General features: G+C 43.3%; 1 protein-coding gene and 1 pseudogene across 4 annotated transcripts in view; one reads left to right on the plus strand and one right to left on the minus strand.

Annotated features, from left to right (window-relative positions):
• On the minus strand, positions 1–23,959 carry LOC118941998 (lethal(3)malignant brain tumor-like protein 2; annotated as a pseudogene).
• The window catches only part of LOC149974383 (histone acetyltransferase p300-like), a 52,384-nt gene continuing 50,190 nt past the window's right edge, over positions 23,903–26,096 (plus strand). For all 4 annotated transcript variants that reach the window (XM_090212178.1, XM_090212179.1, XM_090212180.1 and 1 more), the window contains exon 1: positions 23,903–24,437. In XM_090212178.1, coding sequence (XP_090068304.1) covers positions 24,344–24,437 — 94 coding nt within the window. In that variant the 5' untranslated portion in view covers positions 23,903–24,343. The remainder of the gene's footprint in view (positions 24,438–26,096) is intronic.

Here is a 26,096-nt window from a genome sequence, read left to right on the forward strand (position 1 = left end):
CTAAGCTGTAGCCAGGGATTCTGACTGGGGCTGAGAAGTTGAACGGGCTCTATCCGAGGTGGTGCCCAGTGAGGCGTTCGCAAAGACGGGCAACCTGGGAGCATTACAGCTGTCGGGGAATCCCAGTCGCTGGAGTTGGCCGCATGTTTTCCAGCTATTGGCTAGGGCACTGAAGGATCTGTTTCTGGATGGCATGGGATTGTAGGTGAGGGGATATATTTATATGCCAGTACATCTGTGGTTTTCCTGTCACTCCTCTACTTTCTATTCTCATATCTCCCTTACTTTCCTCTTTTTACCCCCTTGCAATCTCTTATGCTCCTCTTTCTCTTTTCTCCCTTCCTATTCCCCCTCTGTGTTGTGGTTCTCCTGTAGATGTCTAAGGACTCTCTGAGAGCAATTAATACAAGTGACAGGCATTCAATAATAATCTGTATCTTCCAAGTTATCAACTTCATCTTGTATGGACTGTAACTGAAAGGGTATGCGTCTACTCACTCTCCTGCTTCTCAGGCTCAGCCTTAATCTACTGTATTAGAGTTGTGGGGTCTGACTGTTCTGGTGTTCCAGCCTCTGGTTCAGACAGTTTGCTCGGCTGGCTTGGGGGGGGGGGGGGGTTCTTGGAGATAAAGTTTGCCAGTTTCTTCTTAACCACCCCTTTCTCTGGAACGGGAAAAGAAAGGGTTATGACAGAGGAATAAGTATTGAGTTGCATGGTTGAATCTAAAAGCGGGTTATCTGGTTTAGATAGTATCTGTGGTGCGGGATGGTTTTGGGAGAACTTACTATTTTTCCCCATAGGCTTGTGTTTCTTGCGACAGGATCTACGAAAAGGAGAACACAAACAACACATGCCAATCAAACGACACTCAAAGCTTGCATCAATATAACAGCAAATAGTGGGCTCGTGCATGTGCACATGTGCTCGTGTGCGTCTCTCCACACATCCCGCCGAGTCCTCAGTTCTTACCTGGTCCAATGGGTGGCTGGAGCTGGTATCCTGTGACCTCACACCAGCCCACATGGTTGATATCTGGAAAGCCACCCACTGGTCAAAGTCTGGCTCCCAGCCATCAAGGTCAAGGTGCAGCAGCAGCCGGCCCACAGAGCGCCTCACGGTGGCCACGCACACCAGCCGAGGCTCCATCAGGTCCACTGCCTTCAACTTAATGTTCTCAGTGAAGCCGTTACTCAAGCCGTCCTGTAAGACACACACACTCATACACACCATAGATGCAGAATTCCCAAACCTCTCTGAGTAAGAATAGCATCTCATAAGCCCATATACTGTAAGCTGGGCACCTGTGCGCAGCTATGGTTCCCTTCTCCTCCAGGTATTTGGCCCAGTTGAAGGTTTTCCAGTCATAGCCTGGTAGAGAAGATGAATATCCCACTTGTGTAAGGGATATGACATAGCATAGGGAACCACTGACTTCATTCTTATCATAGATTCACCAAGCAGGTGGCGTTTGCCCAGAAAAGTAAACCAGAGCAACAAGAAATAGGAAGAGCGAGAATGTAGGGGAGAGAGTAGGGAGGAGATAATAGGATATTACCAGGGGGTGGTGTGAGCTGTATGTTGTGCTTTTGGCAGTATCCCTTGGGTAGGATCGCATGGAAGATAGTGTGGTAGCAGAACCAGTCAGACCCGTCACCTGTGCCATCCATGTCCACCATGAGGTAGCCATCCAACAGCACCGGAGACAGAAAGAGACCTTTTTCATCAGGTTGAATCACTCGTCTGCTAGCTAGAAGTAGCCATTATAGCAAACTCCTGTTCATCTTCTGTTACCTTGTGTATAGTGGCCACACAGATGTTGCCCAGGTTTAGAGGGTTGATGGCCTCTATTTTTATCCCCACATCAAAGAAGCCTCCATGTACACTGTCCTGGGCTATGGGTGGGGGGGGGGGTCATAGTTAAGCATAGCGGTGCTATAAAAGGTTCACAGTCATGAAACAAGCAGTTGTGGCATGCAGAGACACTGCGCTCTATTTTTTTTTTTTAAAGTGTACCGTTTGGTTTAATCACGTAGCAGGTGGTTTGATGACATGGCCCACTTTGCTGGACCAGACCACTGGGTGCAGTAGGGGACTCCACATATGGCACCAGAAGTCAGAGAGGGGCTCCCCATGGGCCTCCTGCTCCCCGTCATCATAGACAAGTCTGAGGTGGCCCCCGGTTACAGTGTCCACCACCGCCAGTCGCGTCCAGGCTCACCAGAGTCCGGTCCACCACATGCATCCCAGTACGGAACGGACCCTTCATACACTCTGCCAGCTGTGTGTCTGTGAGAAGGAAGGGTCATTAGAGAAAAAGGGGGCAGCGGTAATTTGGTTGGTTCTACCACAGAGAAAAGGCAGTATGTTTGTCACAAGTGTTACTTTCATATACAAATCCATAGGCAGAGTTCTGGCTCCAACCAGCCAGTTCATCGGGTACTCCTTCCAGTCTGGGATGCTCTAGTGCAAAGCTAGAAAGGGGACACAACTGTCATGACGCTAGCCCTTTCAGTGAATTGGCTAGCAGAGATGTGAACAACCCCCCTCTCCTGTTAAGGGGGGAGCAGTTTTACAACAGTCATAAATTCCGTAAAGAGACTCTCCCTGGCCATGCAGTATGGATAGAGAGTTTCACAGTAAGACAAAGGGATCCTCCCACGCAATTCTACTCCATCCCAGAATTGGAGAACTGAACAATATTCCTATTCTGGAGAATATGTAAACTGTCGGTGGAGACGCCAGCTACGACCCGGTACATTTTGTTTCATGTTTGTGACCTCATGACCTCATGAAAGACGATACCCTAAATCTGTTTCTACAGGTGCCTCAGTTATAAGGTTTGCATCTAATTATTGTATATTTTTTCTTTATTTCACTTTTATTTAACCAGGTAAGCTAGTTGAGAACAAGTTCTCATTTGCAACTGCGACCTGGCCAAGATAAAGCATAGCAGTTCGACACATACAACAACACAGAGTTACACATGGAATGAACAAAACATACAGTCAATAATACAGTAGAAAAAAATAAAAAAAGTCTATATACAGTTAGTGCAAATTAGGTAAAATAAGAGAGTTAAGGCAATAAATAGGCCATGGTGGCGAAGTAATTACAATATGGCAATTAAACACTGAAATGGTAGATGTGCAAAAGATGGATGTGCAAGTAGAGATACTGTGGCGCAAAAGGAGCAAAATAAATAAATACATTATGGGGATGAGGTAGATAGCTGTATACAGATGGGCTATGAACAGGTGCAGTGATCTGTGAGCTGCTCTGACAGCTGGTTCTTAAAGCTAGTGAGGGAGATGGGAATCTCCAGCTTCAGTGATTTTTGCAGTTCGTTCAAGTCAGTGGCAGCAGAGAACTGGAAGGAAAGGCGACCAAAGGAGGAATTGGCTTTGGGGGTGACCAGTGAGATATACCTGCTGGAGCGCGTGCTACGAGTGGGTGCTGCTATGGTGACAAGTGAGCTGAGATAAGGCGGGGCTTTACCTAGCAGAGACTTGTAGATAAACCCACTGGCTACAGGTTGGCGACGAGTATGAAGCGAGGGCCAGCCAACGAGAGCGTACAGGTCGCAGTGGTGAGTAGTGTATGGGGCTTTGGTGGCAAAACAGATGGCACTGTGATAGACTGCATCCAATTTGTTGAGTAGAGTGTTGGAGGCTATTTTATAGATTACGTCGCCGAAGTCAAGGATCGGTAGGATGGTCAGTTTTACGAGGGTATGTTTGGTAGCATGAGTGAAGGATGCTTTGTTGCGAAATAGGAAGCCGATTCTAGATTTAATTTTGGATTGGAGATGCTTAATGGGAGTCTGGAGAGTTTACAGTCTAACCAGACACCTAGGTATTTGTAGTTATCCACGTATTCTAAGTCAGAGCCGTCCAGAGTAGTGATGCTGGATGGGCGGGCAATGATCGGTTGAATAGCATGCATTTAGTTTTATTTGCGTTTAAGAGCAGTTGGAGGCCACGGAAGGAGAGTTATGGAATTGTAGCTCATCTGGAGGTTAGTTAACACAGTGTCCAAAAAAGGGCCAGAAGGATACAGAATGGTGTTGTCTGCGTAGAGGTGGATCAGAGAATCACCAGCAGCAAGAGCGACATAATTTATGTATACAGAGAAGAGAGTCGGCCCGAGAATTTAACCCTGTGGCACCCCCATAGAGACTGCCAGAGGTCCGGACAACAGGCCCTCCGATTTGACACACTGAACTCTATCAGAGAAGTAGTTGGTGAACCATGCGAGGCAATCGTTTCAGAAACCAAGGCTGTTGAGTCTGCCAATAAGAATGGGGTGATTGACAGAGTCGAAAGCCTTGGCCAGGTCGATGAATACAGCTGCACAGTAATGCCTCTTATCGATGGATCATGGAGCGTGGCTGAAGTGCACCCATGACCAGCTCGGAAACCAGATTGCATAGCGGAGAAGGTACGATGTGATTCAAAAAGATCAGTAATCTGTTTGTTAACTTGGCTTTCGAAGACGTTAGAGATGCAGGGTAGGATAGATATAGGTCTGTAACAGTTTGGGTCTAGAGTGTCTCCCCCTTTGAAGAGGGGGATGACCGCAGCAGCTTTCCAATCTTAGGGAATCTCAGACGATACGAAAGAGAGGTTATACAGGCTAGTAATAGGGGTTGCAACAATGTCGGCAGAATTTTAGAAAGAGAGGGTCCAGATTGTCTAGCCCGGCTGATTTGTAGGGGTCCAGATTTTGCAGCTCTTTCAGATCAGCTATTTGGATATGGGTGAAGGAGAAATGGTGGGGGCTTGGGCGGGTTGCTGTGGAGGATGCCGGGCAGTTGACCGGGGTAGGGGTAGCTAGGTGGAAAGCATGGCCAGCCGTAGAAAAATGCTTATTGAAATTCTCAATTATAGTGGATTTGTCGGTTGTAACAGTGTTTCCTAGCCTCAGAGCAGTGGGCAGCTGGGAGGAGGTGCTCTTATTCTCCATGGACTTTAGTGTCCCAGAACTTTTTTGAGTTTGTACTGCAGGATGCAAATTTCTGTTTACAAAAAGCTAGCCATAGCTTTCCTAATTGCCTGTGTATATTGGTTCCTAACTTCCCTGAAAAGTTGCATATCACGGGGGCTATTCGATGCTAATACAGAACGCCACAGGATGTTTTTGTGCTGGTTAAGGGCAGACAGGTCTGGAGTGAACCAAGGGCTATATCTATTCCTGGTTCTACATTTTTTGAATGGGGCATGCCTATTTAAGATGGTGAGGAAGGCACTTTTAAAGAATAACCAGGCATCCTCTACTGTCGGGATGAGGTCAATGTCATTCCAGGATACCCCGGCCAGGTCGATTAGAAAGGCCTGCTCGCAGAAGTGTTTTAGGGAGCGTTTGACAGTGATTAGGGGTGGTCGTTTGCTTGCAGACCCATTACGGATGCAGGCAATGAGGCAGTGATTGCTGAGATCTTGGTTGAAAACAGCAGAGGTGTATTTGGAGGGTGAGTTAGTTGGATGATATCTATGAGGGTGCCCGTGTTTACGGATTTGGGGTTATATCTGGTAGGTTGATTGATAAATTGTGTGAGATTGAGGGCATCAAGCTTAGATTGTAGGATGGCCGGGGTGTTAAGCATGTCCCAGTTTAGGTCACCTAGCAGCACGAGCTCAGAAGATAGATGGGGGGGGGGGGCAATCAAATCACATATGGTGTCCAGGGCACAACAGAGGGTGGTCTATAGCAAGCGGCAACGGTGAGAGACTTGTTTCTGGAAAGGTTCATTTTTAGAAGTAGAAGTAAAATGAAACTATTTGCAAAATGATGTAATGTGAACTTTTAAAATGAGAAAATCTTCCCTGTGAAGTTTAACTAAGTCAGTAGCCACACCCAAGTGAATTGGCATTGGTTGGAAATTATGAACCAACCCCTAATCTACATTTCTATAAAAGCCCCCGTGACCCAAAGTCACCTAAGTTCCAAATAACGGGAGGACTTGTCCTCACGTTTTTAAAAGGGCTAATTCTAATGTCAACCTACAGGCCAGGAAACATGGGAGTTTGCTCTACATGTGAAATCTTATGAACTCTGAACTATTGATCACTCAAGAAGAACAGAGTCCTAGATGACAGCCTAACAGACTGTAGCTGGAAAGGTAGCAAATCTAGTACGAGAACACTGACCGACGTGGACCACATGACAACCCGGAAGATTCCACAAAGGACAGGGAAAACCAGAGCCTCACGTCACCAGCTTCACGTAAATACAATACATTGCTTTTCCAAATGAGCGATCATTAGTGGCATATGTATTTGTGAGAATAGCTTCCCAGGTCCGATAAAGACCAAAGTCCCTCAGTCTTCCTTCCAAAACCCCCTTCTTTTCTTTCTGAATCTATTGTGTTATAACCCAATTGTTTCGGTTTAGTCCACTAGGGACGATATGTTATTATGTATTGTATATTCTGTAATTGGTTAGTAAATAAATAATTGAGCCAATTGGTGTATGGATGAGTCATAGTTTAGGCTGTGTTTCTGCAGATAACCAAGTATTCTACAATGCTTGAAATGAGACTGGCGTAAGGGTAAAGAATAATTAATTGATAGACTAATTGATCAAATATTAAAATATCTAGAGTTATATTTGCAAAATTATAACTTTGTAATCTGAAGATTTTCCGTGGTTCCCCGACTTCCCAGTTAACTAAATGTACATGATTAGTTAATCAGTAATAATAATTACAGAGAAAGAATTTGATAAAATAACAGTCACCATTAAATGACACGACCAATATTGATGAATTAAGAGCAATTCAAAATTTCCCTCATGTTCTTCTAATTACAGTGGGGCAAAAAAGTATTTAGTCAGCCACCAATTGTGCACATTCTACCACTTAAAAAGATGAGACCTGTAATTTTCATCATAGGTACACTTCAACTATGACAGACAAAAAAAAAAAAAAAAAAATATCCAGAAAATCACATTGTAAGATTTTTTATGAATTTATTTGCAAAAAATAAGTACTTGGTCACCTACAAACAAGCAAGATTTCTGGCTCTCACAGACCTGTAACTTCTTCTTTAAGGAAGCTCCTCTGTCCTCCACTCGTTACCTGTATTAATGGCACCTGTTTGAACTTGTTATCAGTATAAAAGACACCTGTCCACAACCTCAAACAGTCACACTCCAAACTCCACTATGGCCAAGACCAAAGAGCTGTCAAAGGACACCAGAAACAAAATGGTAGACCTGCACCAGGCTGGGAAGACTGAATCTGCAATAGGTAAGCAGCTTGGTTTGAAGAAATCAACTGTGGGAGCAATTATTAGGAAATGGAAGACATACAAGACCACTGATAATGTCCCTCGATCTGGGGCTCCACGCAAGATCTCACCCCATGGGGTCAAAATGATCACAAGAACGGTGAGCAAAAATCCCAGAACCACACGGGGGGGACCTAATGAATGACCTGCAGAGAGCTGGAACCAAAGTAACAAAGCCTACACTACGCCGCCAGGGACTCAAATCCTGCAGTGCCAGACGTGTCCCCCTGCTTAAGCCAGTACATGTCCAGACCCGTCTGAAGTTTGCTAGAGAGCTTTTGGATGATCCAGATTGGGAGAATGTCATCTGACCATATGACACCAAAATAACTTTTTGGTAAAAACTCAACTCGTTGTGTTTGGAGGACAAAGAATGCTGAGTTGCATCCAAAGAACACCATACCTACTGTGAAGCATGGGGGTGGAAACATCATGCTTTGGGACTGTTTTTCTGCAAAGGGACCAGGACGACTGATCCGTGTAAAGGAAAGAATGAAGGGGGCCATGTATCGTGAGATTTTGAGTGAAAACCTCCTTCCATCAGCAAGGGCATTGAAGATGAAACGTGGCTGGGTCTTTCAGCATGACAATGATCCCAAACACACCGCCCTGGCAACGAAGGAGTGGCTTCGTGAGAAGCATTTCAAGGTCCTGGAGTGGCCTAGCCAGTCTCCAGATCTCAACCCCATAGAAAATATTTGGGGGGTTGAAAGTCCGTGTTGCCCAGCAACAGCCCCAAAACACCACTGCTCTAGAGGAGATCTGCATGGAGGAATGGGCCAAAATACAAGCAACAGTGTGTGAAAACCTTGTGAAGACTTACAGAAAATGTTTGACCTCTGTCATTGCCAACAAAGGGTATATAACAAAGTACTGAGATAAGTATTTGGTCAATAACAAAAGTTTATTTTCCACCATAATTTACAAATAAATTCATAAAAAATCCTACTATGTGATTTTCTGGATTTCTTTTCCTCATTTTGTTTGTCATAGTTGAAGTGTACCTATGATGAAAATGACAGGCCTCTCATCTTTTTAAGTGGGAGAACTTGCACAATTGGTGGCTGACTAAATACTTTTTTGCCCCACTGTATAACGCCCCTTCAGATACTGCTTAAAAAAAGCTTTCTCTTCCCAACATTTTTATTTGTAGAGTACTATTTAATACACTGCTCAAAAAAATAAAAGGGAACACTAAAATAACACATCCTAGATCTGAATGAATGAAATATTCTTATTAAATACTTTTTTCTTTACATAGTTGAATGTGCTGACAACAAAAGCACACAAAAATGATCAATGGAAATGTATCAACCCATGGAGGTCTGGATTTGGAGTCACACTCAAAATTAAAGTGGAAAACCACACTACAGGCTGATCCAACTTTGATGTAATGTCCTTAAAACAAGTCAAAATGAGGCTCAGTAGTGTGTGTGGCCTCCACGTGCCTGTATGACCTCCCTACAACGCCTGGGCATGCTCCTGATGAGGTGGCGGATGGTCTCCTGAGGGATCTCCTCCCAGACCTGGACTAAAGCATCCGCCAACTCCTGGACAGTCTTTGGTGCAACGTGGCATTGGTGGATGGAGCGAGACATGATGTCCCAGATGTGCTCAATTGGATTCAGGTCTGGGGGACAGGCGGGCCAGTCCATAGAATCAATGCCTTCCTCTTGCAGGAACATTGTCTTGCATTAGGAGGAACCCAGGGCCAACCGCACCAGCATATGGTCTCACTAGGGGTCTGAGGATCTCATCTCGGTACCTAATGGCAGTCAGGCTATCTCTGGCGAGCACATGGAGGTGCGGCCCCCCAAAGACATGCCACCCCACACCATGACTGACCCACCGCCAAACCGGTCATGCTGGAGGATGTTGCAGGCAGCAGAACGTTCTCCATGGCGTCTCCAGACTAATGTCTGTCACATGTGCTCAGTGTGAACCTGCTTTCATCTGTGAAGAGCACAGGGCGCCAGTGGCGAATTTGCCAATCTTGGTGTTCTCTGGCAAATGCCAAATGTCCTGCACGGTGTTGGGCTGTGAGCACAACCCCCACCTGTGGACGTTGGGCCCTCATACCACCCTCATGGAGTCTGATTCTGACCGTTTGAGCAGACACATGCACATTTATGGCCTGCTGGAGGTCATTTTGCAGGGCTCTGGCAGTGCTCCTCCTTGCACAAAGGCTGCCTTCCTGAAGGCTGCCTCCACTGCCTTCCTGAAGACAAACAATGTATACGAAATGCTTCAGTCTGGTTTTAGACCCCATCATAGCACTGAGACGGCACTTGTGAAGGTGGTAAATGACATTTTAATGGCATCGGACCGAGGCTCTGCATCTGTCCTCGTGCTCCTAGACATTAGTGCTGCTTTTGATACCATCGATCACCACATTCTTTTGGAGAGATTGGAAACCCAAATTGGTCTACACGGACAAGTTCTGGCCTGGTTTAGATCTTATCTGTCGGAAAGATATCAGTTTGTCTCTGTGAATGGTCTGTACTCTGACAAATCAACTGTAAATTTCGGTGTTCCTCAAGGTTCCGTTTTAGGACCACTATTGTTTTCACTATATATTTTACCTCTTGGGGATGTTATTCGAAAACATAATGTTAACTTTCACTGCTATGCGGATGACACACAGCTGTACATTTCAATTAAACATGGTGAAGCCCCAAAATTGCCCTTGCTAGAAGAATGTGTTTCAGACATAAGGAAGTGGATGGCTGCAAACTTTCTACTTTTAAACTCGGACAAAACAGAGATGCTTGTTCTAGGTCCCAAGAAACAAAGAGATCTTCTGTTGAATCTGACAATTAATCTTAATGGTTGTACAGTCGTCTCAAATAAAACTGTGAAGGACCTCGGCGTTACTCTGGACCCTGATCTCTCTTTTGAAGAACATATCAAGACCATTTCAAGGACAGCTTTTTTCCATCTACGTAACATTGCAAAAATCAGGAACTTTCTGTCCAAAAATGATGCAGAAAAATTAATCCATGCTTTTGTCACTTCCAGGTTAGACTACTGCAATGCTCTACTTTCCGGCTACCCGGATAAAGCACTAAATAAACTTCAGTTAGTGCTAAATACGGCTGCTAGAATCCTGACTAGAACCAAAAAATTTGATCATATTACTCCAGTGCTAGCCTCTCTACACTGGCTTCCTGTCAAAGCAAGGGCTGATTTTAAGGTTTTACTGCTAACCTACAAAGCATTACATGGGCTTGCTCCTATCTATCTCTCTGATTTGGTCCTGCCGTACATACCTACACGTACGCTACGGTCACAAGACGCAGGCCTCCTAATTGTCCCTAGAATTTTTAAGCAAACAGCTGGAGGCAGGGCTTTCTCCTATAGAGCTCCATTTTTATGGAACGGTCTGCCTACCCATGTCAGAGACGCAAACTCGGTCTCAACCTTTAAGTCTCTACTGAAGACTCATCTCTTCAGTGGGTCATATGATTGAGTGTAGTCTGGCCCAGGAGTGGGAGGGTGAACGGAAAGGCTCTGGAGCAACGAACCACCCTTGCTGTCTCTGCCTGGCCGGTTCCCCTCTTTCCACTGGGATTCTCTGCCTCTAACCCTATTACAGGGGCTGAGTCACTGGCTTTACTGGGGCTCTCTCATGCCGTCCCTGGAGGGGGTGCGTCACCTGAGTGGGTTGAGTCACTGATGTGGTCATCCTGTCTGGGTTGGCGCCCCCCCCCCCCCCCCTTAAGTTGTGCCGTGGCGGAGGTCTTTGTGGGCTATACTCAGCCTTGTCTCAGGATGGTATGTTGGTGGTTGAAGATATCCCTCTAGTGGTGTGGGGGCTGTGCTTTGGCAAAGTGGGTGGGGTTATATCCTTCCTGTTTGGCCCTGTCCGGGGGTGTCCTCGGAGTGGGCCACAGTGTCTCCTGACCCCTCCTGTCTCAGCCTCCAGTATTTATGCTGCAGTAGTTTATGTGTCGGGGGGCTAGGGTCAGTTTGTTATATCTGGAGTACTTCTCCTGTCCTATTCGGTGTCCTGTGTGAATCTAAGTGTGCGTTCTCTAATTCTCTCCTTCTCTCTTTCTCTCTCTCGGAGGACCTGAGCCCTAGGACCATGCCCCAGGACTACCTGACATGATGACTCCTTGCTGTCCCCAGTCCACCTGGCTGTGCTGCTGCTCCAGTTTCAACTGTTCTGCCTTATTATTATTCGACCATGCTGATCATTTATGAACATTTGAACATCTTGGCCATGTTCTGTTATAATCTCCACCCGGCACAGCCAGAAGAGGACTGGCCATCCCACATATGCTCTCTCTAATTCTCTCTTTCTTTCTCTCTCTCGGAGGACCTGAGCCCTAGGACCATGCCCCAGGAATACCTGACATGATGACTCCTTGCTGTCCCCAGTCCACCTGACTGTGCTGCTGCTCCAGTTTCAACTGTTCTGCCTTATTATTATTCGACCATGCTGGTCATTTATGAACATTTGAACATCTTGACCATGTTTTGTTATAATCTCCACCCGGCACAGCCAGAAGAGGACTGGCCACCCCACATAGCCTGGTTCCTCTCTAGGTTTCTTCCTAGGTTTTGGCCTTTCTAGGGAGTTTTTCCTAGCCACCGTGCTTCTTCACCTGCATTGCTTGCTGTTTGGGGTTTTAGGCTGGGTTTCTGTACAGCACTTTGAGATATCAGCTGATGTACGAAGGGCTATATATAAAATAAATTTGAGGTAGCGGTCCTGCTGCTGAGTTATTGCCCTCCTACGTTCTCCTCCACGTCTCCTGATGTACTGGCCTGTCTCCTGGTAGCGCCACTTGTGTGGGTTGTAGACTCCGTCTCATGCTACCACTAGAGTGAAAGCACCGCCAGCATTCAAAAGTGACCAAAACATCAGCCAGGAAGCATAGGAACTGAGAAGTGGTCTGTGGTCCCCACCTGCAGAACCACTCCTTTATTGGGGGTGTCTTGCCTATAATTCCCACCTGTTGTCTATTCCATTTGCACAACAGCATGTGAAATGTATTGTCAGTGTTGCTTCCTAAGTGGACAGTTTGATTTCACAGAAGTGTGATTGACTTGGAGTTACATTGTGTTGTTTAAGTGTTCCCTTTATTTCTTTGAGCAGTATATATATATATATATATATATATATATATATATATATCTATCTCAGCAAAAAAGAAACCTTTTTCAGGACCCTGTCTTTCAAAGACAATTCGTAAAAACGTCATGGTCTGGAGCGGTGTGTCACAGCATCATCGGACTGAGCTTGTTGTCATTGCAGGCAATCTCAATGCTGTGCATTACAGGGAAGACATCCTCCTCCCTCATGTGGTACCCTTCCTGCAGGCTCATCCTGACATGACAATGCCACCAGCCGTAATGCGTGTGATTTCCTGCAGGACAGGAATGTCAGTGTTCTGCCATGGCCAGCGAAGAGCCCGGATCTCAATCCCATTGAACAAGTCTGCGACATGTTGGATCGGAGGTTGAGGGCTGGGGCCATTCCCCACATAAATGTCCGGGAACTTGCAGGTGCCATGGTGGAAGAGTGGGCTAACATAGCACAGCAAGAACTGGCAAATCTGGTGCAGTCCATGAGGAGGAGATGCACTGCAGTACATAATGCAGCTGGTGGCCACACCAGATACTGACTAACTTTTGATTTGGACCCCCCCCCCCTTTTTTTCAATTTCTGTTAGTCACACGTTTGTGGAACTTGTTCAGTTTATGTCTCAGTTATTGAATCTTGCCATTTGCTGAAAATTAATGCAGTTGACAGCGAGAGGATATTTATTTTTTTGCTTAGATACATACATATAGTTGAAGTCAGAAGTTTAGTCATTAAAACTTGTTTTTCAACCACTCCACAAATTTCTTGTTAACCAACTATAGTTTTGGCAAGTTGGTTAGGACATCTACTTTGTGCATGACAAGTCATTTTTCCAACAATTGTTTAGACTTTATTTCACTGTATCACAATTCCAGTGGGTCAGAAGTTTACATACACTAAGTTGACTGTGCCTTTAAACAGCTTGGAAAACTCCAGAAAATGATGTTATGGCTTTAGAAGCTTCTGATAAATGATGTCAGTTAGCCTGAGTCAATTTAAGGTGTGCCTGTGGATGCATTTCAAGGCCTACCTTTCAAAAGCAGTGCCTCTTTGCTTGACATCATGGGAAAATCAGAAGAAATCAGCCAAGACCTCCACATCTTTACAAACAATAGTACGCAAGTATAAACACCATGGGACCACTCAGCCGTCATTCCGCTCAGGAAGGAGACGCGTTCTGTCTCCTAGAGATGAATGTACTTTGGTGCGAAAAGTGCAAATCAATCTCAGAACAGCAGCAAAAGGACCTTGTGAAGATGCTGGAGGAACAGGTACCAAAGTATCTATATCCACAGTAGAATGAGTCCTATATCAATATAACCTGAAAGGCCGTTCAGCAAAGAAGAAGCCATTGCTCCAAATACACCATAAAAAAGCCAGACTACGGTTTGCAACTGCACATGGGGACAAAGATCGTACTTTTTGGAGAAATGTTTTCTGGTCTGATGAAACAAAAATAGAACTGTTTGGCCATGATGACCATCATTATGTTTGGAGGAAAAAGGGGGAGGCTTGCAAGCCGAAGAACACCATCCCAACCTTGAAGTACGTGGGTGGCAGCATCATGTTGTGGGGGTGCTTTGCTGTAGTAGAGACTGGTGCACTTCACAAAATAGATGGCATCATGAGGAAAGAAATTATGTGGATATATTGAGGCAACATCTCAAGACATCAGTCAGGAAGTTAAAGCTTGGTCGCAGATGGGTCTTCCAAATGGACAATGACCCCAAGCATACTTCCAAACTTGTGGCAAAATGGCTAAGGGACAACAAAGTCAAGATATTGGAGTGGCCATCACAAAGCCCTGACCTCAATCTTACAGAAAATCTGTGGGCAGAACTGAAAAAGCGTGTGCGAGCAAGGAGGCCTTCAAACCTGACTCAGTTACACCAGCTCTGTCAGGAGGAACGGGCCAAAATTCACCCAACTTATTGTGGGAAGTCTGTGGAAGGCTACCCAAAACGTTTGACCAAAGATTAAATTATTTAAGGCAATACACTGAATTAGTATTTGGTTGCATGTAAAGAAATAAAAGCTGAAATAAAAATCAATCATTCTTTGATATGACAGGACATTTTTACTAGGATTAAATGTCAGGAATTGTAAAAAACTGAGTTTAAATGTATTTGGCTAAGGTGTATTTAAACTTCCAACTTCAACTGTGTGTGTGATATATACACACCAACGTTTGTTTTTACTGACATTTCACCTAAAACGTTAATACCTATAATACTCTTTATTGTGGCAGTCACACACCCTGTGGTGGCACCTGCAGCTTGCCGGTCATGGCACACCATCCGATGGGGTACATGTCTCCAGAGCCCAGGCTGCTGTCCTCCTCAAAGCCCTCATACCTCAACCAAACTTTGTAGCCTGGAAAACAGAGGGAGGAAGAGCTAGACCACAGAGAGGTAAACTGTAACATACAGTACTTGACAAGAAACATCAAGTGTGAGGACTCAGTATGATTCATAAGTGGAAAATTGCTTCCTGTGTAATGCACTCAAAAGTTGTACACTTCTAGGGAAAGGGTGCCATTTCAGATCAGTCAGTTTCAGTGTATTTGTCTGATGCTGGCGATCCAGTAAACCTTATTAGGCAGGGTGGCACTGGTATTCAGGACCTCCACCTTTAACCTCATTGTGATGTCATCCCACTGGGCACATAGTTGCGCCTGCAGGGTTGGAAACTTACTTACTTTTTGGTGAGTGAGTGAGTGAGTGGAGATTTTTTTTAACTAGCCAAAATGTTTCCGCCATAATTGCAAAAAAAAAGTTTTGAAATGGATGAGCATGCTTTGTAATGTTTCTAAAAACAATAAATGTATTACTAGTATGAAGTATTGTGGTATATTGCTGAATTTCATTTCATTTTTGTGACCTGCATCTTTTAAACAATACATGTTCAAATCAATAATTTAGATGCATGATGCAATAGTAAAAACAGATCAACAGTTCTACAACTAGACCAATAATCAGCAAAGTGCCTGCCCCGTCACAAAATGCTGAGTGATACGGCTTATTTATTATTATAGTTCAGGCAGGGCCGTAACCAGTGTCTTAGTGTGGTCTGGAGATAATTTAAATACATATAAAGAGGGATCTGTTAGCAGAAAAAAATATTTATAAACAAAGTAGACAAATTAGTTTGCTTTACAGAACACATTTTGCAGTTTTACAGCTAAATTTCCTGCAATTTTACACATTTTGCCATATGGAGTTGGGAGAAATTTATGCAGTTTTAAAGCAACGGCATAAGTCATTTTGATTTATGCAATGTTAATATGATGTGTGACTACTAAAATAATTTACCCATCTACATTTGTTTTACTGACATGAGCAAATTGAGTGACTGTTAGTGACATATAACAAGAGGAAAACAACTGATGCACAACTAAGTTTCAAAATTTGACCTTTTGTATTCTACTATTCTAACTCTCAACAGTAAGGTGAGACCCCGACGGAGTTCCAAAATTATACATAGAAAAAAAATGACGGAGGTCTGGACCTCGTTGTCCTCATCCGTAGTTCAAGTCACGGATCCCCCCGGTACTGTTGCACATTCGGTTCACCAGCTCAGGAGGTCTACGTCACCGGCCTTCTAGGCGTCACTGAAATGGATTCATTACCACCAACCCCGGACTGTCTTGTCTCATTACGCACACCTGGTTCCCATTCCCCCCGATTAGTATGTGTCTACATGTGCCCTCTGTTCCTCATTGTCCTTGTTACCATGTGCTATTGGATCGGCTTCCATACTACGTGTTATTGTGCCCTTGTTTTACGGGTCTCGTCCCGTGCATAATTTAGAGATTTACTCCTCGTTCTTCTGTTTGGGTAGAGAAAATAAAATACCCTATTACGTATTTTTGTGCCGGTCTCCAATAATTATACAACATGACAGTTCAGGGCTCTACGCTGACATTTAAAAAAAAAAATTTACAAGGAGTACATGATGTGCTCCGAAGTAGAAATGTAGAAACACACAAATCTAGGAGCACAATTAAAGCAGGCAAGGTGATCCCATTTCACCTCTGCTATTTGTCTTTGGAGCCCCTGGCAATTCGACAATCGAAAGAAATTACACCAACATCTCTCAATTCTACGGATTATGTCATCTCATTATTATGCCAATAATATCTTACATTGTCCAGATAAAGTATCTCAATCCCTCAAACGCTTTTAAGATCAAATTCAGCGCCATCTAAAGTTCTAAAATAAATCTAACCAAATCTGCCTCAAGACCCCGATAAGATATACATCCCTATTTATGGTATCCCAAACATTTCCGATACACACACACACACACTTGAAGTCAGAGGTTGACATACACCTTAGTCAAATATTTAAACTCAGTTTCACAATTCCTGACATTTAATCTTTGTAAAAATGTCCCTGTCTTAGGTCTGTTTATCACCACTTTATTTTAAGAATGTGAAATGTCAGAATAGTGATTTCAGCTTTTATTTATTTCATCACATTCCCAGTGGGTCAGAAGTTTACATACACTCAATTAGTATTTGGTAGCATTGCCTTTAAATTGTTTAACTTGGGTCAAACATTTTGGGTAGCCTTCCACAAGCTTCCCGCAATAAGTTGGGTGAATTTTGGCCCATTTCTCCTGACAGAGCTGTTGTAACTGAGTCAGGTTGTAGGCCTCCTTGCTCGCACACGCTTTTTCAGTTCTGCCCACAAATTTTCTATGGGATTGAGGTCAGGGCTTTGTGATGGCCACTCCAATACCTTGACTTAATTGTCCTTAAGCCATTTGGCCACAACTTTGGAAGCATGCTTGGGGTCATTGTCCATTTGGAAGACCCATTTGCGACCAAGCTTTAACTTCCTGACTGATGTCTTGAGATGTTGCCTAAATATATCCACATAATTTCTTTCTTCATGATGCCATCTATTTTGTGAAGTGCACCAGTCCCTCCTGCAGTAAAGCACCCCCATTTTCACGGTTGGGATGGTGTTCGTCGGCTTTCAAACATCCCCCTTTTTTCTCCAAACATAACGATGGTCATTATGGCCAAACAGTTCTATTTTTGTTTCATCAGACCAGAGGACATTTCTCCAAAAAGTATGATATTTGTCCCAATGCGCAGTTGCAAACCGTAGTCTGGCTTTTTTTAATGGTGGTTTTAGAGCAGTGGCTTCTTCCTTGCTGAACGGCCTTTCAGGTTATTTCGATATAGGACTCGTTTTACTGTGGATATAGATACTTTTGTACCGGTTTCCTCCAGCATCTTCACAAGGTCCTTTGCTGTTGTTCTGGGATTGATTTGCACTTTTCGCACCAAAGTACGTTCATCTCTGGGAGACAGAACGTGTCTCCTTCCTGAGCGGTATGACGGCTGAGTGGTCCCATGGTGTTTATACTTGCGTACTATTGTTTGTAAAGATGGATGTGGTAACTTCAGGCGTTTGGAAATTGCTCCCAAGAATGAACCAGAATTGTGGAGGTCTACAAAAAACCTTTTTTAGGTCTTGGCTGATTTTTCCAATGATGTCACGCAAAGAAGCACTGAGTTTGAAGGTAGGCCTTGAAATATATCCACAGGTACACCTCCAATTGACTCAAGCTTCTATAGCCATAAAATCATTTTCTGGAATTTTCCATGTTTAAAGGCACAGTCTGACCCACTGGAATTGTGATACAGTGAATTAGAAGTGAAATAATCTGTCTGTAAACAATTGTTGGAAAAATTACTTGTCATGCACAAAGATGTCCTAACCGACTTGCCAAAACTATAGTTTGTTAGCAAGAAATTTGCGGAGCCGTTGAAAAACGAGTTTAAAATTACTCCAACCTAAGTGTATGTACACACACACACACGGTCAGTTTTAGTACACCTAATCATTCAAGGGTTTTTCTTTATTTAATTTTTTTTTCTACATTGTAGAAAAATAGTGAAGACATTAACACCATGAAATAACACATGAATTCATGTGGTAAACCATTTAAAAAAAATAGCCACCCTTTGCCTTGATGACAGCTTCACACTCTTGGCATTCTCTCAACCAGCTTCATATATTTGGATTCGTTTCACACTTTTTTGGTTACTACATTATTCCACGTGTTAATCCATAGTTTTGGCGTCTTCAGTATTATTCTACAATGTAGAAAATAGTAAAAAGCAAGAAAAACATTTGAATGAGTAGGTGTTCTAAACCTTTTGACCGTTAGTCTATATATTTCCTTCCTTAGATAAACCCATTTCCAGAAACTTTAACACAGCGCTCAAATCAATTCAATTCGACCTCAATAGATAACATCTAGATTTGGCCGGTATCCAGATTTTCAATATAGTCATGCCTTCCTTCTCTCATACCGGGATTTAGGGTATTACCTGCATAGCACACAAGGGGCGCCATAAAAGCAAGAAAAGACAATTGGGTCTCAATTACCAGAATGCTAACAAAATTAGCACAAACTAATATCGAAATCACAGACGCTGTTAGCTAAATGCTTACAAGCGGAAAAATAGCAAATTTCTAAAACTGTCAATTCCAGCTCATAAAGTTATACAAACATTGTTAATAGCTAACGAATGTAATTTTCGGTGAGTATGGAAGCCCTTATAAGATATCTGATTTCAGTACAAAATGTTTGCATTGAAAGAATGCTCTGGACTCACCTGCTGCTTTCTCGCGTTGTGCTATTTACAAACGAACGCTTGACACGGACTCAACTGTTCTGGGAAACTATGGTAATCTTCATAAGGTAAAATAATGTGAAATGAAGAACGCAATTTGCGTTCTCCTAAAGCGGGGGTTCCAAAACCTTTTCCCTTCCAGCATTTGGGAACGTCCCACGCGTCTATTTATATGGGCAAACTGTTCACAGCTCTCGTTGGTAGAGAGAATGTTGCATGTTTAAAGCACATTTTCTGCATTTCTACACATTTTGTCATGGAGTGCAAAGAAAATGTTGCCGTTCTAATGCAAAAATTGACTACAAAATTACAACAATATCTATGGGCTAAGAAACCTAAATAAAAAAACATGTTTGCTAACATTGGCTAGTTGATCTGGACATTTCTGACAAGTTATAAATAGCTTTCTAAGGTATGCAATGACTGACATGACAAGAGGAACTGCTGATGCACTAAACAATTTAGAAATTCTAATATTACAACTTTCAAGAGTAAGTTTAAAGCCGGCTGAGTTCCTCAATAAAAAAACTGCGCACCCCACAGTCTGGGAACCACTGTGCAAAATAATTGCACAAGTTGACTGCAGGTAATTCAAATGGATTTAAAAACGTCAAAGAAATAGTTGACTGAATTGAAAACACATCCCGTGGCTTTTTCCAAATACACCGATATACAAGTTAAACCGCCCAAGCCTACTAACATCCCAGTTGCTTTAACCGGCAGCAGATCTATTGTCAAAATGAATATATTGCCACGGTTGAATTTATGTAGTGAAATCCTTCCCTTGTCGCCCCCTTCTTACTATTGAGAAAAAAAAAATCATATTGTGGTTTCAAAATGTATATTGCAAGGTAAGCGATCCCGGGTAAAATTACAAAATGGGAAAGACGTAGGGGGACTATCCGTACCAAACTTTTAAATTGTAATTCCAGGCACTAGAATTTTGTCCGATCCTAAATTGGTTTAGACATGATTCTTCCACCAACTGGGTGAGTATAGAGAGAAATACAGTATATCCTATTGCCCTGGAAGAGGTGGTCTTCACTGATATATCTGTTAAACAATGTAAACTATGCTTTGGTCCCATTTCTGCTCACACAATCTCGATTTGCTGCAAAAATTTCAAACAATGTAAAGGAATCAAAATGGCATGCCCATACTCCAATATTTCACAATAATGCCTTGTGACCTGAAGGGCAGCCTTTTTCATACCCTCAATGGCACAAATGCGGAATCCATATCCTTGCCGATATCTTGGACAGTAATGGCTTGAGAACCTTCCGAGATTTGAAAGACACACACATTACCATGCAACTCCTTTTTTTATATTTACAACTTAGGTCAGCTATGCTGGCCTATGGAGTCCCTTGCCAAACGCAAGTCAGGAACCACCCAATGATGGGATTTATAAATCAATTATCTGGGCTCCCAAAAAGATTGATTTCAATAATACAGTGCAATTGGAAAGTATTCAGACCCATTCCCTTTTTCCACATTTTGTTACGTTACAGCCTTATTCTAAAATGACTAATAAAAACTGTTCCTCATCAATCTACACACAATACTCCAGAATGAGAAAGCGAACAGTTATTGAATAAAAAATATCAGAAATACCATGTTTACATAAGTATTTATTATTTACAGACCCTTTAATATGAGACTCAATATTGAGAGCAGATGCATTGTTTCCATTGATCATCCTTGAGATGTTCCTACAACTTGATTGGAGTCCACCTGTGGTAAATTCAAAATAATTGGACATGTTTTGGAAAAGCACACACCTGTCTATCTAAGGTCCCACAGTTGACAGTGCATGTCAGAGCAAAAACCAAGCCACGAGGTCAAAGGAATTGTCCGTAGAGCTCCGAGACAGGATTGTGTCGGGGCACATATCTGGGGAAGGGTACCAAAAAAACTTCTGCAGCATTTAAGGTCCCCAAAAATGCAGTGGCCTCCATCATTCTTAGATGGAAGACGTTTGGAACCACCAAGACTCTTCCTAGAGCTGGCTGCCCGGCCAAGCTGAGCAATCGGGGGAGAAGGGCCTTGGTCAGGGAAGTGAACAAGAAACCGATGGTCATTCTGACAGAGCTCCAGAGTTTCTCTGTGGAGATTGGAGGACATTGCAGAAGGACAACCATCTCTGCAGCACTCCACCAATCAGGCCTTTATGGTAGTGGCCAGACGGAAGCCACTCCTCAGAAAAAGGCACATGACAGCCCGCTTGGAGTTTCATTTTTTAACTGGTACCGGGCTATCGACAGACTAGTATTGTGAGGCAAAACCACCAACACGTACTTGCTCGTGAGAGTCATCTTTCCTTTGAGGGGCCTTAACAGACGTTTTCGTGTGAAGACAGGTTTTTGGGATGTCTCGTGATCTAACTAACACCGTTCTAGCTCTGCCACCTTTCACCACCGATGCGGAAGGGCGACATCGGCGAATGTGGTGGATTTCTGTAGCTTAAATGGACAGATTTTGTTGGGGATAAAAAAAAAAAAGCTAATTAGATCGACTCTCGGGGGTTAACATACTAAATGTTTTGCTATGCAAATTTCTTTATGGTATAGGTTAGTATAAGATCAGAGGAAGCCTCACGTGTCTGAACCAGCGACAGAGCCTCTCTCCTCCACTAAGCACCCCAGTCAAAGCTTCCTGTTGCTGTAACTAAATAGCAAGAGGGAAAGGGGATGATAATACTAGACAAGTCTCAGAAAAAGAACTAAATGTTTCACATTTTGTAACTTACATACAATTATTGATAGTATTTTCCTTCCCTGGCTGCAATGGTGTGATGTTTTAACTAACATAGTCTATGTATGTGTCTGCCAATAATGTGGCTTTTTCACTATAGAAACACAAGAGCCTTTAGGTCAAACACCTGTGTAAAAACCCAGCAATGGAAAGCCCTCTAAGTGGTCTAACCATCCTGTCCAGCAAAGCTGGAGCTATTGTCCTGACTATTGCCCAGAGAGGCGATCATGTTCCCCATCTGGGGGGACCAGGCAGTCTAAGTCAGCACCTTGGCTTTCTTGGTGGGGGGTTTTCCCTTTAGAAAATAGAACAAGGAGTGGCGAAAAGGGTGTTGCTATATAAATGGCTATACAGTATAAAGTCTGTACAGATCTAGCCTCACCACCTGTACACACAGAAATACATTTTGTACTTAGAGGCCGATCATCACCTGTGCCTTGATTCTCTCTCTCACCTGCAGCCGTGCCAGGATAGAGGACTTCTTGCAATTGAAGGAGTAGGCTTTGGAGCAGGAGATGCTGCAGAAACGCTTGGTCTTGGAAAAAAAGGTGTCTCCGGTCCCACTGAAACCACACGTCTCACACACCGTTGTGGAGGGAAGAGGATGAGAATATGTTACAGACTGGATCGGTGGTTTGGTGAGCCGTGATGAGTAGCCTTGTCTGGACCCAGAAGACTTGCATTAGTTCCCTGATTAGCTTGAGATCAGCACTCTGATCAGCTTATATTAGAGATCCACACGACATGACCAAAAGTATGTGGACACCTGCTCGTTGAACATCTTATTCCAAAATCATGGCCATTAATATGGAGCTGCTATAACAGCCTCCACTCTTCTGGGAAGGCTTTCCACTAGATATTGGAACATTGCTGCGGGGACTTGCTTGCGTTCAGCCACAAGAGCATTAATGAGTTCGGGCACTGATGTTGAGTGATTAGGCTTGGCTCACAGTCAGAGATCCAATTCAACCCAAAGGTGTTTGATGGGGTTGAGGTCAGGGCTCTGTGCAGGCCAGTCAAGTTCTTCCACACCAATCTCAACAAACCATTTCTGAATGGATCTCACTTTGTGCACAGGGGCATTGTCTTGCTGAAACAGGAAAAAGGCCTTCCCCAAAATGTTGCCACAAAGTTGGAAGCACAGAATTGGCTATAATGTCATTGTATGCTGTAGCGTTAAGATTTCCCTTCATTGGTACTAAACGACATAGCCCGAACCGTGATAAACGGCCCCAGACCATTATTCCTCCTCCACCAACCTTTAAGGCTGGCACTATGCATTGTGGCAGGTAGCGTTCTTCTGGCATCCGCCAAACTCAGATTTGTCCGTCGGATAGACAGATGGTGAAGCATGGTGATCTTAAGTTTATCTGCAGCTGCTCGGTCATGGAAGCCCATTTCATGAAGCTCCAGGCGAACAGTGCTTGTGCTGATGTTGCTTCCAGAGGCAGTTTGGAACTTGGTAGTAAGAGTCCTGCAACCGAGGACAGACGATTTTTACGTGCTACAGCACTCGGTGGTCCCGTTCTGTAAGCTTGTGTGGCCTACAACGGCTGAACCGATGTTGCTCCTAGACATTTCCACTTCCCACTACCAGCAGTTACAGTTGATCGGGGCAGTTCTAGCAGGGCAGATATTTGACCGAACTGACTTGTTGGAAAAGTGGCATCCTATGACTGTGCTACATTGACATTCACTGAGGCCATGCTATTGCCAATATTTGTCTATGGTGATTGCATGGCTGTGTGCTCGATTTTATACACCTGTCAGCAACGGTTGGGGCTGAAATTGCCGACTCCACTAATTTGAATGGGTGTCCACATACTTTCGTATATATAGTGTAAGTTGTGTGGTGCAAACAGAGATCATATTAAAGTATTCTAATTTCTAATTATATGGTTGCAACATGGTATTTCAGATTTGATAGCATATCCATCATTTACCACCATGCATGCAGTTGCAATTCTGACTTAACCAGATACATTGTCATATGTGTTGCATTGCAACATATAGGCTATTGAAATACAATATTCATCAATTGCATTTTACCAGACCCTGTCGATAATAGGCTATTCTATTCCCCAAAAATTGCAGCTGCGCTGGTATATTTTTTCGCATCACCTCTTCGCCCGCGACCACAACACAACCAACAAGGGTTTGCTACCCGACATTTATGTTCACCTTATGGTAAGGGTGGCAGAAATGACGGTCGCGTACAATCATGGAAGATAAACATTGGGACAATTTTCTCGCATCAAATGAGGCTAACGTTATATGAGTTTAGAGGAGAGCCGCTACGTGTGTCTCCCATACCGACCCCCCTCCTCCTCCGCTGGCAATTTATAAAGAACAAAAAATCAGACTAGGGAGGGGGTTGATACGCCGAAGCTGAAATCGAGAGGCGAACCCAGTTAAGGAGTATTTTTTTTACACGGGACTTCCCCAAAAGGAGGGGGAAAAGTCACAATTGTGGAATCTAAAATAAAATTAAGGTTCAAAATACGTGAGAACGTCTCCCGTTGTGGATTCCGTATATATTTTTAATTCGAAAAAATATGGCCGAGAACGTTCTGGACTCTGGCCCGCCTTCAGCCAAGAGGCCTAAACTATCCTCTCCGGCACTTTCTGCCTCCGCCAGCGATGGAAACGGTAAATATTGTTACATCTTTTTTTGTTAGGGGTATTATTATTTTTGTTTATTTTGTAGTATTTTCAATTATTGTGGTATGATTCGGAAGGAAAAGGGGCCGTGTAATTGCCCACTGTTTTTGTCGCGCTAGCTAGCGAATGTGTGTCGGAGTTGCATAGCAGTAGGCTAGTAGTAATTTCAGCACTACGATGAACGCTGGCTAGCGAGTTACGAATACGGGGCTTGCTGCATGGGTAGTTCGCTACATTATTTGTACTTAGCATTTAGTTAATAAATACTGTCAAATTAAGATGTTATGCCAACACGGCAAACATTAATTTAAATTATTATCCCCGAGATTGACATGGACGCTTTCATTTAAGCGACACAGAACTCGCTAACGTTAGCTAGCTACTGTAGTGATCGGTTTGGCAAATGGTTTTAAAAACATGTTTTATACTAAATGAGGTAGCTAATTCAGCTGAGTGGCAATCCATGAAACACAAATCGTTCAATTGGTTTACAAGTTAATTCGCCCAGCCAAGTAGCTTACTTTGCTAACTAGTTATTTTTCAGGTTGCTAGTGAGCTCTCTAGTCAGTTCGCTAGCCAACTTTCAAAGCGAGTTGTGACAAAGCTCTCATCGCCATTCGGCGCTAACGCGCTAGCTAGCCCGCAAGCACACCAACTAAGGTTAACAGTTCACTGCAACACTTGACGTTTTTACCCTTTCAAATATAGTATTTAATTAAGTTAAGTAATTAACTTGAACTATATATATATATCTCAAACGATAACGTTAGCTAGCAAACTAATTGGTGAAGTTTCGTTCACCTGGATACTTGGTAACGTTACATGTTTCCAACTAACTTAGCTAGCTAGTCATCGTTTATAAAACTAACGATGTTAATTACATAGCTAGCTACTACTGCAGCAGGCCCATGTAGCTAGCTTGCTGGGTGAGTGATTATGTTAAAATTGCCATTAACTAGTTTTTCTGAAGATGTGTGGCAGAGACTGGAGGACTAAGGCTAACAACCTATACAAAAACGTCAAATTGCAGTGGTAAAACATAGAACTGGGCCACAGTATTTACCACTGTGATATGTTTAGATGGCCTTCTGCGGATGCTAAATAGCTAGCGAGTAGTAGTTTGAAATTGGACTTGAAACTGTTAGTTAATTTTGTCATTGCATAGCTAGCTAGCTACTGCCTCCCATTGCCCATATATTAGCAAACAGTACATGCTAAAGTCAGCCACTTGACACAAAATACTTTGACGGCCCAAGGTACTTGATAACAGAAAAATCCCGTGCCTGTACTGCACTTTCGATATATTTTTCTCTCTCGTAGTGCTAAGAGAATGCTGTGGCTGTCCAATTTCTCCAGGGAAGGTCCTGTAGGCCTATAGCAATTCGTAAATTCTTTAGTTATTTTTTATTATTATTTTTAATTGTTGCAACTTGCTTTAGTTATTTTTTATTATTATTTTTTATAGTTGCAAAAGGCATTCTGTACGTTACCCCAATATTCAGTGCATATCAAAACGAGGCCTGAATATGCAAATTGGATGGACACTACAGAAACTTCAGTGACTTATGTCTTCGGGTGAGACACAATGCACTGCTTTCTGTTTGAGAGCATCTCAAGGATTCAGCAGTTGACAATGTGGGGGGGGGG

The sequence above is a fragment of the Oncorhynchus mykiss genome, chromosome 20, assembly GCF_057628025.1.
Source record: "Oncorhynchus mykiss isolate SJ-2025 chromosome 20, ASM5762802v1, whole genome shotgun sequence".
NCBI lineage: Eukaryota > Metazoa > Chordata > Actinopteri > Salmoniformes > Salmonidae > Oncorhynchus > Oncorhynchus mykiss.